This window comes from Hemicordylus capensis, chromosome 5, assembly GCF_027244095.1.
Source record: "Hemicordylus capensis ecotype Gifberg chromosome 5, rHemCap1.1.pri, whole genome shotgun sequence".
In the NCBI taxonomy this organism is placed as follows: Eukaryota; Metazoa; Chordata; class Lepidosauria; order Squamata; family Cordylidae; genus Hemicordylus; species Hemicordylus capensis.
The window spans coordinates 153,923,387-153,936,747 of NC_069661.1; the positions used below are offsets into that span (position 1 = coordinate 153,923,387).

At 42.3% G+C, this 13,361-nt stretch overlaps 1 protein-coding gene across 5 annotated transcripts in view; it reads right to left on the reverse strand.

Moving 5' to 3' along the window:
* Window positions 1-13,361, reverse strand: part of LRRK2 (leucine rich repeat kinase 2) — a 138,106-nt gene that overhangs the window by 120,336 nt on the left and 4,409 nt on the right. For 3 of the 5 annotated variants that reach the window (XM_053251704.1, XM_053251707.1, XM_053251708.1), the window contains exons 3-4: window positions 9,106-9,215; window positions 1,068-1,156 (exon numbers count right to left, since the gene is read on the reverse strand). In XM_053251704.1, the coding sequence (XP_053107679.1) occupies window positions 1,068-1,156; window positions 9,106-9,215 (199 nt within the window). Of the gene's footprint in view, window positions 1-1,067; window positions 1,157-7,357; window positions 7,377-9,105; window positions 9,216-13,361 lie in introns of those variants that run through there. The other 2 variants (XM_053251706.1, XM_053251705.1) reach the window with 2 other exon arrangements.

Genomic DNA, 13,361 nt, shown 5'->3' on the forward strand with positions numbered 1-13,361 from the left:
AGCACAGCCTGTAATCTCCATCCACTGCTATGACTGTGGCCTGCTGCTGGACTCCAGTCCTGGTGGGGATAAGAGCAGCAGGAGGGCAGAGCAGTCTTTAATTGTCTCTGCTAAAAGCTTCTGGATTTAAAAAGGAAAGGTGGATCCTGTCAGCAACTTTGTTTCTAGGCAAAGATTGGAGAGATCACATAAGAAGTTGCAAGGCAGACTAAAGAAGGTTTCAAGCTGGCACCAGTAAGAGATGCTTGCAGCATAGAGCAGCTGTGTTTCATGGTGGACTAGCATTTCTGTGAACAGCAATCCAGGGAGGAAGGGATCAAAGAAACAAACTATGGTCATGTGTTTGTATGCAATTCAGAACTATGGCTACATTAATCTAGGAGCACAAGCCAATTGGCTCAGAGCTTGGTGAGACAGCAATAAATAAGCTGCAATGGCATTGGGTTGGATGATAGAAGTAACCAAGACTGCATGAAATCATCCTGTGTGATGTCTGAACTGGCCCATAGTTTAAATATGACTTTAGTGGACAAATACATTGCTCCACTTCTGGTTACATCACACATTAACATTACTTTGGTAGATGAAACAGACTGAGGATTGAAGATTAAGTAGCATTTATTTTGAATGTGTATCTATACAGTGGCAATGTGCAATTTGGGGTGTAAGGGGGAAGAGAAAGATAGATGAGCTTCACATGTATAAGAAGCATGACTGCCCTGTACCCTTCAGAGCCTGTGCATTTCAAAGCAGTAAGAGCTTGTCCTATGCCTGAACAGCCACCCACCCTATCACACACATAATTTTCATTTATTTATGTCCCAGGTTGTAAATGACTACAAGGCAATACATTAGAAAATATATTAGGGAATATATTAGAGGTTATGCATTTTACTGATAACAATACATAAGCTACCACCAGTCAAATCTTTTTCCACTACCTTGAAGACGTTTCAGGTGCTGAGAACTCAAGAATGCAAATCCAGCAAAACGTCATGAAAGCCTCTAACACTGTATGCAGTACTATAAGACCGTATGCAGTTATACTATTTAGGAAAAGATGGTACCTGAAGAAAGAAGCAGATTTAATGCTCTGAGTCCAACTGTTGAAAGGCATATGTTTGCATTGTGAGTTTTAAGCATCTTAAGAATTTGCCTAGAATAGAAAACAAGAGAGGAAAAAGCTTCATTCTAGTTCAAAATATGCAAAAAATAAACTTATTTACAGTTCAGAGTACACATGAGTAGGGGTGTGCAATTCGGATGAGAGTGGATTCATGGTTTGTATTGAAAATCTCATTTGCTACCAGAGAATCTACACTCAGAACACCTCAGAAACAACAGAACCCTGTACCCCATGGGCTAGAAACCCATGGGGGTGGCTGGTACACTCTGTGCACTATACTGCCACTTGCTCTGGGCCACGCCAGCATCCCCCAAGTGGAGTTATGGGACTGCTGAACCCCACATTGTTCCCTATGGAGAAAAACCTTAAAGATGTGAAAACTTCTAAAATCACTTAAAAATCAGCCCTTTGCCCAATCCCTCTGCAATTTGGGTGGTAGCCTCCACCCATTAAGCACTACCACCCCATCCCACTCTTCCACCCCAGATCCCACTTTATGTCCCAAATCTGCCCCAAAGACACTAAAACTCCAACAGTTCACCAAAAATCAGCCCTCTGCCCAGTTCCTCTGCAATTTGGGTGGTAGCCTCCACCCCACCCCACTCTTTTGGCCCTGAAACCCAAAATTCAAGTAGACGTCAGATCAGACCTTTTTGCACTGAAGTCAATGGGAGGCAAAAAGGCGGGAAATTCAAGCAGACATCAGAACTCAAAATGGAGGAGGAAGAAGAAGCACTTTATCGGCCACAAAATGGAGGGCTGAAACTACAAATTATTCGGAGCCGAAATGGGGGTGACTGTTTTCAGCTCCAAAACATTTCAGAAGGGCAAGAGGGTGATTCGTTTGGGCAACGAATCACTCAAAACAGGCAGTTCCGGGTACAGATCGTTCTGTACCCAAAACTTTTTGAACATCCCTACACATAAGTTCTTAAGAACACAACAGTTCTCAAGAAAGTCAGAACTTGATGAGGTATGGAAGTGGACAAACTTAACGTTCTTCATAGATGTAGGGGCTATTTACCCAGCCACGCCAGGGGGGAAGGCAGGGTTCAAACTATCTTCCCCCAGACGACCCCTCTGAGTTCCTGTGGCTCACAAGACACACGCCCACAGGACCAGTGCTGCTAGGAGCAGCGCAGATGACTATCCGTACTGCTCCTGGCAGCACAGGTAAACAGAGGCCAGAACTCATTGACCCAGCCTCCGAGGATCCCACAGTGCACTGCACGCCTAGCACAGTACACTAGGTACTTCTCCCAGGGGACGGGCACTCTAGGTGCCCATTTCTGTGACAGTGTGAGCTGTAAGCAGCTCATGTTGACACGCAATCCTGGCAGCTGGGTTAAGGGTTAAGAGCCAGGCTTCGGCGCTGGGCTTAGTACCTCAGCATCGCCAGGATCCGTGTGGATCCCAGGAGTTCTCACAGGCAGCCAAGCCCAGGCTTGGCTGCTTAAGCCTGGGCTTGGTTGCTCGTGAGAACAGCCTCAAAGCGTGAAAATTCTAGTCAGTCATAACATCCATAGCCCTTCTACTAAGTATGCATGCCTCAGATGGAGATGCACATATTCATATACTTCAAAAGACACATCCAAACAGTTCAGTGGGATCCAAATGAGCATCACCCTGTGGATGCACATTAAGATGTGAATTCACACTAGCTGCTTCTACAACCAGACCTCAGTAGCTAGATCAGGCTATTGCCAACAAATCTGGACCAGCAAACTTAATTTTTATGTTTTATCAATGTTCACCCACCTTTTTGATCCTCTAGGAAAATATCTGTGTAAGTAAATGCTACCATAATTTTGCAAGATCACTATCACTACATATTCTGACTTCTTTTTCCTATCAACGTACCATCCTGAATTTCCTATATTTGTGCAGCTCAGCTTGCAAATAATATAACACTGAACCAGTGTTTGAAGCTGCTTTAACTATGAGGAGAAAGATTCTGCTGGATAATCAGTGGAGTACTGTACAAGGGCTATGGATGTTATGACTGACTAGAGTTTTCACTCTTTACCACCTTTTTCACTCTGCTCCGTACATAGATATGGATGCACAGACTTGCACTAAAATATGTTGTGGTAAATAGATTGGCATTACCATTGGACATGTGGCAAACCTCACAGCCAAACTGTTACACAGGTAGCCTGACCAGATTTTACCAATTTCCATACAAGGAGGTGTTTATATAGCAGAATTTTAAATAAAATGTCATTTCTCAATTATCTGCATACAAAGGTGAAATAAAGAGCAGTTGATGCATGATACATACTAGGCCTGTTCATACAACCATCAACACCAAGATCGGAGGCCTTGTACTCTGGTTTACAAGGGTGTGTGAATGCATAAAAACGCCTCCAACCCAAATTGGTCAAAATAGGGTAGCCCAACTTCTGTACTCTACTTTAACCTAGGCAGGAGAGAAAAAGAGCTTTCCTAACTTGTTGTTATGGTCGTATGGATCCATGTACCTTTCGTAGCACCTACCAGGTATCAGCAGACCTGGAAACAATAGGGGGCTGCGGCTATGGAGGCCGCCATCTGTGAATGTGCCACTCTGCAAACCATGCTCTATGATCCTATGCTTGCAGCAGCTTCAGCAGGGCTGGGCCTGCTTCCTGCCCCTTTGTGGCCAGAGGACAGCTACTGATAGAAGTAGGCTTGCCAGTCCACTAACAATGCAATGCATGCGGGGAAGGCTATCTCGGCCTTCGGTGGACCTTCTATGCTGCCAGCTCCCGATTTCAGCAATGGAGGCTTCTCCTGGCTTAATCGTGTGTATACTGGGTTTGGTGACCAGGATTCCCATTAAGGTGTGCGCACATGAGGTTTTTTTTGTCCGCTGAGTTTATTTTAGATCCCGCTCAGGTTGAATCAGGAAAGCCCCACTCTGAATGCACGTGTGAGCACACTGCCTTGGTACTGCCGCTCAGAACAAAATTCATTCTGTACATAGATTTTAAAAAACAGAGAGAACACTGTTGGTGACCCAAACAAAGGCTCTGCTTGTCTGTTGTGACTAGAGTAGGCACTCTTTACCCCCTGCAATCTATCCCCATATGGTCGTGCAAAAGACCCCATTCCCTTGCAGTCAAGTCATTCAGTTTGAAATCACTGCCATGGACTCCAATAAAAGAGAGCAGCCTTGAGTTTTCTACTCCTTTTTGCATTAGTTACTGAAAGCATAATTAAGATGCTATTAAAGAGGTTTGTGACATTTTGAAAACAAGATTCAGCTAACTCACTAATTAAGCTTCATACTTAAGTTGCCATGGTGTCTTGTCAATATTTACAAGGCTGTACAGGATAATCCAAGGGCAAAATTGACACTGTGCAACAGCTTTGTGTATCATTAAACTCCACACTGAGATGATCCAAGCAGAAATTCACAACAGCCTTGTCACAGAGTGGGGTGGAATTTCCCCAAAGGGTCTAATTATTAGTTTAGCATTCAGCCCATCTAACTAAGTGGGAAAGTGATAAGTTGGGAGAAGACAGGGACAAGAACAACATAGCTCCATGCCAATGACTCTGCAATCAGCTCTATGCAAGCTACGGAATGCCATGTTTGAAATAATAGTACTATTCCCCTTTTACTCACCCTACGTTCAACAAAAGATGGCATGCAGCAGCAGTACAGGTTGTACTGATGGTGTGCAGCAGTAGATACAGTTAGGTACGAAGCACTCACAAAGTTTAACAGTGGTAAAAAGTTACACACTTCAAAAGTTTCAAATGAAAAATGTTTGGAGTGTGTCCTCAGAATACTGTCTAAGTAGGAGGAACAGTGCTTAATTAAAGAAATGAGAGTGGGGTGTCAGGGCTTTGCAAGAGCCCTGTCATCTGCTCTGAAAGGAATTAATGCAGTCTTTCTCTGGAAGGACAGGTTGCAGTTGCTCAGTGGCACTCAGTTCATGCTGAGATATACTCTGGGAACCGCAGAAACGAGAGATGAAGGCATGGCACCCTCCTGCCATTGGTCCCCCGAGGCACTCTGCCTGCTCAGATGAATCTTCTTTATTAGGGTTAATACAGATATAATACTTGAAAAATGGGCACAACAGACCCTTTTCCTGTAGTGTGATCTTGGCTTTGCAACTGGACTTGTGCACAGATATGCCAGCAAGTCAAATGCAAGGTGGCAACTCAGATTCAGGGGGTCTTGGATTACACAGATTGTCTTGATCCGTTTCAACCTGGCTTCCAACAAGGTTTTGTCATCCTTCGCCATCCTGATTGAAGTCCTAAGCTGAGAGCTTTAGAGGGGCATTGTAGCCCTTTTGCGGGCATCTAAAAATCCACTGGCTGGCTTGCCAGCAGCGAGTGTCCCCCACCCTCTGGCAGCAGAACACCTAGAACCATACAGACCTTCTCCTGAGAGGTCTCATTTCCACTGCCATTTCTGAGAAGAAAGAGCAGGAATCCTTCCTGAGCAGTAGGAGAGAGATCCCACTGTTTCTTGCCACCTCCATAACCCAGTGCAAATCACAAAAGACTCACTTCCTCCTAAGATCTTTGCCTGTGTGCCAGAAAAGGATTTGAGGGAAGAGAGGGAATTGGTGGCGACCACAAATAATAGTTTACTAATGAACTAAGTTTAAGTTTGTGGATCCCTGGCCTGTTGGTTCTACCGGACCTCTCAGCAGTGTTCAGTAATATCAACCAGGTATCACTGTCTCACCACCTTCTGAACTGCCTCAGACTGGAAGGCGCTGTGTGTTGTGCTGGTTCTGGTTCTACACGGAGGCGACAGCTCAGAATGTGTCCATTGGAGATTCTAGCCACGCTCCACAACTGTGGTCTTTCAGAGTTCTGCAGGGGGTCTATCTTGCTGCCCATGTTGTTCTACATGAAATTGCTAGGAGAGGTCATCAGGATATTTAGGTGGGTTGGTAACAGTAAATAATAACAGTAGTCATAGTATCACCTGTATACAGAGGACACCCAACTCTCTCTCACTAAGTTATCCAATTCAAGAGAGAGATAGTGGATGTTCCAGCACAGTATCTAGAGGCAGTGATGAGCAGCTAAGAAGTTGACGCTTACTCCAGATGTGCTTTTGATAGGGAAATTGATGCAAGGAGAGGGGATCAGCCTGTTCTGGACAGAGTAGCATTTCTCTGAAGGAACAGGGGTATGTCTGGAGTAGCAGCTGTGGCCAGGAGTGCCTTTTTACCACTTCAGCGGCTTCACCACTTGTGGCACTTCCTGGAAAAAGCTAATCTGGCCACTGTCAGTCATGGCTTGGTCACTTCCCAGTTGACTACTGTAACATGCTCTACGTGGGACCATTATTAAAAAGCTTCCAGAAACTACTGGGTATAAAATGCGGCAGTTAGGTTCATATTAATAGGGGTTTCTAGTGTGGAACATACTCCCATCCTGTTCTGCCAGCACAAGCCTCTAGTTTGTGTCTGAGAGCAATCCAAAGTGTGGGTTACTTAAAGCATTTAAAGTCTTCAAGGGCTGGGTCCTGAGGAATCCTAAGGACCACCTACCCCATATGAATCTGCTCAAACATTAATATATTCTGGAGAAGACACTCTGCTCTGTGTGCTGGTTCAGACATGGAGTATGCACAGCAGAGTCTTCTTGGACAGTGCACCCAGGCTCCAGAAGGCCTACCTTGGGAGGTCTCTCTACTGCCCTGTCTCTCTCAGGAAATTCCCGTAGCCTTTCCTCTTTCATTGGACATTGCATATTTTTAGGTTAGTCCTCTCTATGGGTATTTGGCATTTTTGTTATTTTATGTTATACACTGCTTTGTGATGCCCTCATGAAAAGTGGCATAAATATTTAACAAATAAAACCAACATCAGCCTTGGCCTTCCCCTCATACTTCATGTGGGTAGACCACTCTTTAAAATTGCATGTTAAAGTGGTATACATATATCTGTACTGTGTGTACATACAGTACATTCATTCCCAAGACCAACAGGCTTTCAGAATTAATTTTTCCTACTTACATTCCTGGCATGAAGTAATGAAACTTCAAATTCTAAATCCACATACACAGAATGTGGAAATGAAAGGCCTGAACTAACTTGACATCATCATGAAGAAGGACTAGGGTTGAAGGATTAGTTGTGATCTGTTATGCAGATAAATTGCCAACCTGCTAGAGTTGAGTGGGCCTAGCTACACACAGAGGTAGATTTTCTAAAATTCAAATTGATTCATATATGGTCTCCCTGCTTTCCAGGTGGCATCCTCTTATCTTACCTTGTAATTTGTTATCTGTTTAGCAAGGCATGAATATTTTCAAACATCATGAAAATCAGACTGGAGCAGCTCAGTTCTGAGCTAGGAAGTAATTAATGCAGGTTGCTGTAAAGATATGAACAAGTACAGCAAAAAGTAGGTAGTAACATGCAGGGGGAGGGGAAGCAGAAGCAACATGCAGAAAAGGATCAAAGATGCAGTAGATGAGGAAGCCCCCTGCAAATACCTTCTCTAAAGCTGTTCAAAGAGGGAAGTGAAAGAAAAAAACACTCCTACTTCCTGAGGACTGTATGACAAAAGACTATTTCTAAGCATTAAGAAAACATTTCCTAGTTCTAACAGAATCTCCTTCCTCTACCCCTTCTTGAAAGTGGTTATTTATTACAATATTATTCATCAGAACTGAAGCATATTAACAACCCTCCTCTTAATTTTGGTAAGCTGTTCTGTGCAAATTAACCTCAATTCTACAACAGAAGTTTCTGTTTTCTAAAAAGGCATAATTTTCTAAGAGTATCATCATCATGCAGCAGTACAACACAACATAGCACAGTTCTGCTTTGAGTGTGCATTTTAAACCCCTTAGTTTTTCATCTATTTTGAGATATAACCATATTTTTAGTATGGCCATACAAAATATGTAAGGCTATATTAAGATAATAGAGAAAGGGACTTTCAATTTAAGTGTAAGTGTGTATAAAAGACAAGAGATGAGCTTACTTCCATGCTAAAAACCAGGTAAAACTAAAAGGGACATGAGGAAGAGGGTCAACCTCCCCAGACTATTCTAACCCAGATGCCTCCTATGCTGTAGACCCACAAGTGTTCTCCACACTAGCACACCCTAACACCACATAAGTCCTGTTCCGATGTTATGGAATCCAGAGATGTTTTACTCACATACAGCATCACCAAGAGCACACGCCCATAAGCCCTTCTCCCATGTTGACATGCTCTGAAACCCCGCCTTCCACTGTGATCTGAAGAGACAAATGCTGAACTTGTGGAGGGGTTCTTCCTGTAATGAGAGTGCTGGGGCACCCCACTATTCCACAGCACTGGAAGATCTCTCCACAAGTACAGCATTTGTCTCTGCAAAAACAAACACTGCAACTGAGGAGAGCAGGGGGCTGTGTGTTCAAAGTGCATCAGCATGGGAGCAGGTGTATTCTTGCGAATGCTGTACACAAGGTTAGTGTCCCTAGATTCCATACCAACTGGACAGTGCTACAGACTCCATACATTTCTACTCAATTTTTTTCCTTGCTCCTTTGTTGCTTGCACAGTTGCTATAAGTGATACTGCAACATGTGAGAAATAAACTGGAGTGGGAGGGGGAGATGCTGAAAGAACTGAGGGTATTCTGAGAAAATAAATAAATAAAAATCTAGTTCTCTCTATTACCCTAAAAAGTAGAAACTTATTTTAAAGAAATGAGAATTTTAAGAGGCCAAATTCTGGCCCAGCCAGCAAAATGCAAAAATATATGTTGGGATATTATATTTAGAACCATTACATTTCCCCTAATGAATTAGGTCCCTTCCTTGTGTATTGTATTCTGTAATTAACCAACTCTTAATTAAAATGCTACAACAGAAGAAAGTTTCACTTTAATTTGCTCAGCCACTGAAACTGTATAACAAAGGTTCGGAGAAAATAACTCCAGGAATAAGACAATTATTTTCCAGTTCAATTTCATAGAAACACCAAATTGCACACACTATTTTTTACAAAATGAACATACTTACTGATGAACACCAAGCACTTCCCAGTCCTTTCCAATATCTTGTGGGGATGCTAGATTATGAAGAGTGTCTGGGCAAACTTCGATAAGTTTGCAAAGAAGTGACCAGCCCACCTTAGCAGCAAAAAAAAAAAAAAAAAAAGCCACAGGTAATAGCAAAATACACCATAAACCAAAGATTGATTGGATGGCAGCAATGCAGGAGTGTTTAAATTAATTTTAGCAATTCTGGGTTCCTTGACATTGTAATTGTGAATGATTATTTGCAGTTACAGTATATATATATATGGTTGCAATTCATCACAAATATGGATTGTATATTTGGTGGGTCATATATTGATGGGTATTATATTTTGTAATTTATGATCTCTTATTAATTCTAGCATTGATATTAACTGCAAATATCGTAAATTTGTATAATGGTGATTAGATATATATTGTAGTTAACCCCATAGTTCAAGATTTCAATAGTATCTTCCCCTTTTAGATAGTATAAGGGCACAGTCCCTTTAAAAGACTAACCTTTGGGAGGGGGCATGTTATAATCTATTATATAAGGAACAGCTGGTAAATGAGGATGGGTGTGGTTCACTCCTTTGCCCTGAAAATTCTACATGAGCTGTCTGAATTTTAAGCCTCTATATATGGAGAAGTGGCTTAAGGATTTTAACTTTTATAATAAGGGCACAGCACCATACTGAAGAAAGATGTCCAATTGAGTGAGGAAGAAACTTTGAAAAGATTGTGAAATGCACTTGTAATAGAAGGGCAAGCTTGTTCCCCATTTTATTTCATTTTTTATAAGATGATGCATATAGGGGCATAAAAGATAAAGTGTGCCATCAAGTCGATTTCGACTCCTGGCGCCTACAGAGCCCTGTGATTTTCTTTTTGTAAAATACAGGAGAAGTTTACCACTGCCTCCAGTATGAGATGATGCCTTTCAGCATCTTCCTATATCGCTGCTGCCCGATATAGTACCAGTGGGGATTTGAACCTGCAACCTTCTGCTTGTTAGTCAAGCATTTCCCCACTGCGCCATTACCTTTATAGAGGAAGTAACCTTTATAGAGTTGGGCTTTTTTATCTACAGAATCAGATATCCTCATGAGAACAACACATAGAAAGTGGCTAAGGAAGACCAGAGGGTTGAAAAGGGTATGACTTCATAAGGACTTGCTTGCCTGGTAGTAGGGATGTGCACGGAACCGGCGATGGCCAGTTCAGAAGTGGCAGGGTTGGCTCTTGGGGGGGGGGTGCACTTACCCCTCCCACTACCTTTCCCCCGCCGGTGCTATTTTTTTGTAAAAACTTTCGGGGCAGCAGCATACCTCCCTGCCACCCCGTTGCCCTCATTGGCCAGAAGTACTGCCCGTCACGTGTGCCTGGTACTTCCGGCAGGGAGGTATGCTGCCGCCGCAAAGGTTTTTACAAAAAAATGACGCCGGCGGGGGAAAAGTGGTGGGAGAGGAAAGTGCACCCTCCTCCTGCCCTTAAAGAGCCAACCCCCGGGGCCTCCGAATTTTGAACGGGCCCTGTGTTCGAACCTGTTTGGAGGCCCGTAAAAGGGCCTCTGAACAAGTTCATGCACATCCCTACCTGGTATTGTAAGATTACATGATTTCAACAGCATATGTCAGAGGATTTTTATGATACTAGAACTAATTATCTAACCAGCATACCTGAAGACTTTAAAAAAAACATTAAGTTTTATGCATTCTTATGAAGCACTATTATTCTTTATTATTAAAATACTCACTTATATTCTTATGTATATATCACTAATCTTGGAACATGAGTTATTCTTGATATTTTGCATTGCTTTGGAATAATAAAATACATAACAAGCCTTCTTTTACCCAATCCTGAGACTTCCCACCTAGTAAGTACTTAGGATGGGCCATATCAGGTGAACTAGTCCAACAGTACAAGATATACTATTACACTATTCAGATTAATAGGCTTTATTTGTATTTTGAACTAGGTAACATTTTGTTTGTTTCCCCCAAGTGATTTCCTTACAAGTTATTTCATTCATTCATTCCCATTTCAGGGTAAGCATAGCTCTACAGTAGAATTCATAAAGTTCCAGCCAAATTATATTTACAGTATGCTGGTGTAAGCAATCCTTCAATCACTGATTTAGGAAACAATTGAGAAACCAAGTTACTGATCTGACTTAAACCTAGAAGTACCCCAGCAACAATTGGCTTGTGAAGGCCTGCTGACGAGCCAGCAATTGTATCAGTACAACCTACCTAGCATCCTAAAATAGGGTCCCTGAGCTTGCTGGGGGTCTGTGATGGTCTGCTGTGTACATTCTTGGTATAGTGTACTTCGCACTCATTGAAGTCATTCACACAATCAAAACCAGTGTTCTACTTGGGTATGGGAGCTGTTTGTGCTCCCAATTTTCGGCTGTGTGGAAGCAAATAAGGTAGGAGGGAAACCTGGGTAGAAGTGATTGTGTGGAAGCAAGCTAAGAGAAAAAGCTGTGCAGGTTTCCTTCCTACCTTGGTTCCACATAGCCAAAAATTGGGAGCACACACAGCTCCCAAACCCGGGTAGAATACCATTTTTAATTGTGTGAATGTGTTTGTTCTGCCACTTATTTTTAGGGCTGCAACATTTAATCAATCAATTGGCTAGATTAATACATTGAAAACTGACTGACTAAGAAGGTCCACCAATCAATCAGGCAACAGATTTTTAAATATACTCTTGATAATACATGCACTTTTTAAAACCGTAGATGAAGAACACCACCTTGAAAGAGAAATGCCCCCTTCTCTCTTACATGGGAATGTCTCTTCTGATGCCTGATATAAAATAAATGTGCATCTTCTTTTAAAAAGAAGCAAGCTAGCTGTTTGCTTCAAAACCATTTTATTTCTTTTATCTACACCTTTAAATTTACTAGAATTCAGACAATCAATATAACAAGATTTCTTTAGGGTCTTATTTGTCTTACTTTTATAACCATGGGCCACAAGGGCAGACATTGGAGTCTACAGCATTGCCCAGTTACATCAGTCTGTAACAAGATCCATGTCTTCATTCGCCACTTCCTCTTTCCAGAGAGTGGAATTACTGCTTACCTAGGACAACTTTTGAAAACATCTGTTCCTGTAGAATATCATTCAGTTTCCCATACAACTAAGATTATGTGGGAGTGCAGGAAATTAAATGTTGCTATTTAGAGAAAAGGAGGAAATGCTTTTATTTTTTTAATGTGAAATAGAAGCAGTTTTAAATCCCATGTGGCATTCTTGCAAGGAAAGAGGCAATAATGAAAGTTTCCTCATTTGACACACCCAACAGAGTAGTTCCTGGGGAAGTGTGACATAATTTAGAATGCCTTCCATACTGCCCTTGAATTCTCTTTTAGACTGACAGCTGAAATATCAGTTGTGGCAATAACTGCTGCCGTTCAGTCATGTGACATCTAGAAGGCTGAATTTATTCACATTTACAGATATTTCACAACATTATGTGTTCTTCCACAAATATTTGGCATGGTAACTAATTGCTGATATAGGTGATAGATGTTCCAGACTCATTTACTCATGGCCAGTTCTTCCATTATCAGAGTACTGTGGGATCAGACCATGTGAAAGCAATCCCCATATCATTCTAGTGCAAAGAATACCTCTGAATACCAGTTGCAGGGGAGTAACAGCAGGAGAAAGGGCATACCCTCGCCTCTTGCCTGTGGGCTTCCCAGAGGCATCTGGTGGGCCACTGTATGAAACAGGATGCTGGAGTAGGCCTTGGGCCTGATCCAGCAGGGCTGTTCTTATGTTCTTGATAGCACAGTTTACATTGCACAGTGTCTGTAGCGTGCCATCAATTGTGAATGACACACAGGCCCGGCTGCAAGTGGTTTTATATTGGCTTAAACTTAACAGCTGCCCCCAAGTGTTAGGTTCACTAACTCTGGTTGATGATTTCTGTTTCACTTGGGGAGGAATATACATGACACCCTGGGTAATTGTAGTCTCTTGGAGCAATATATATGATTGTTAAATTATGATCAGGAAAAAAAAATCATTACACAGAGGGTAAGAGATACAGAAAAGCAGAATGACCTTAGCCTGATTTCTTCTAGATATAATTATCTTGGCTTCCCAAATTACCTGAGGCCAGCTGCATACCTTACACACTTGCCTACACCCAGGCTGAGGAGGGTCTTTTCTCAAACCCGCTTTAATGTCCTCCCTTCAGCTGTTTTGGAGGGCAGATTTCGAGGGACCCCCTTGG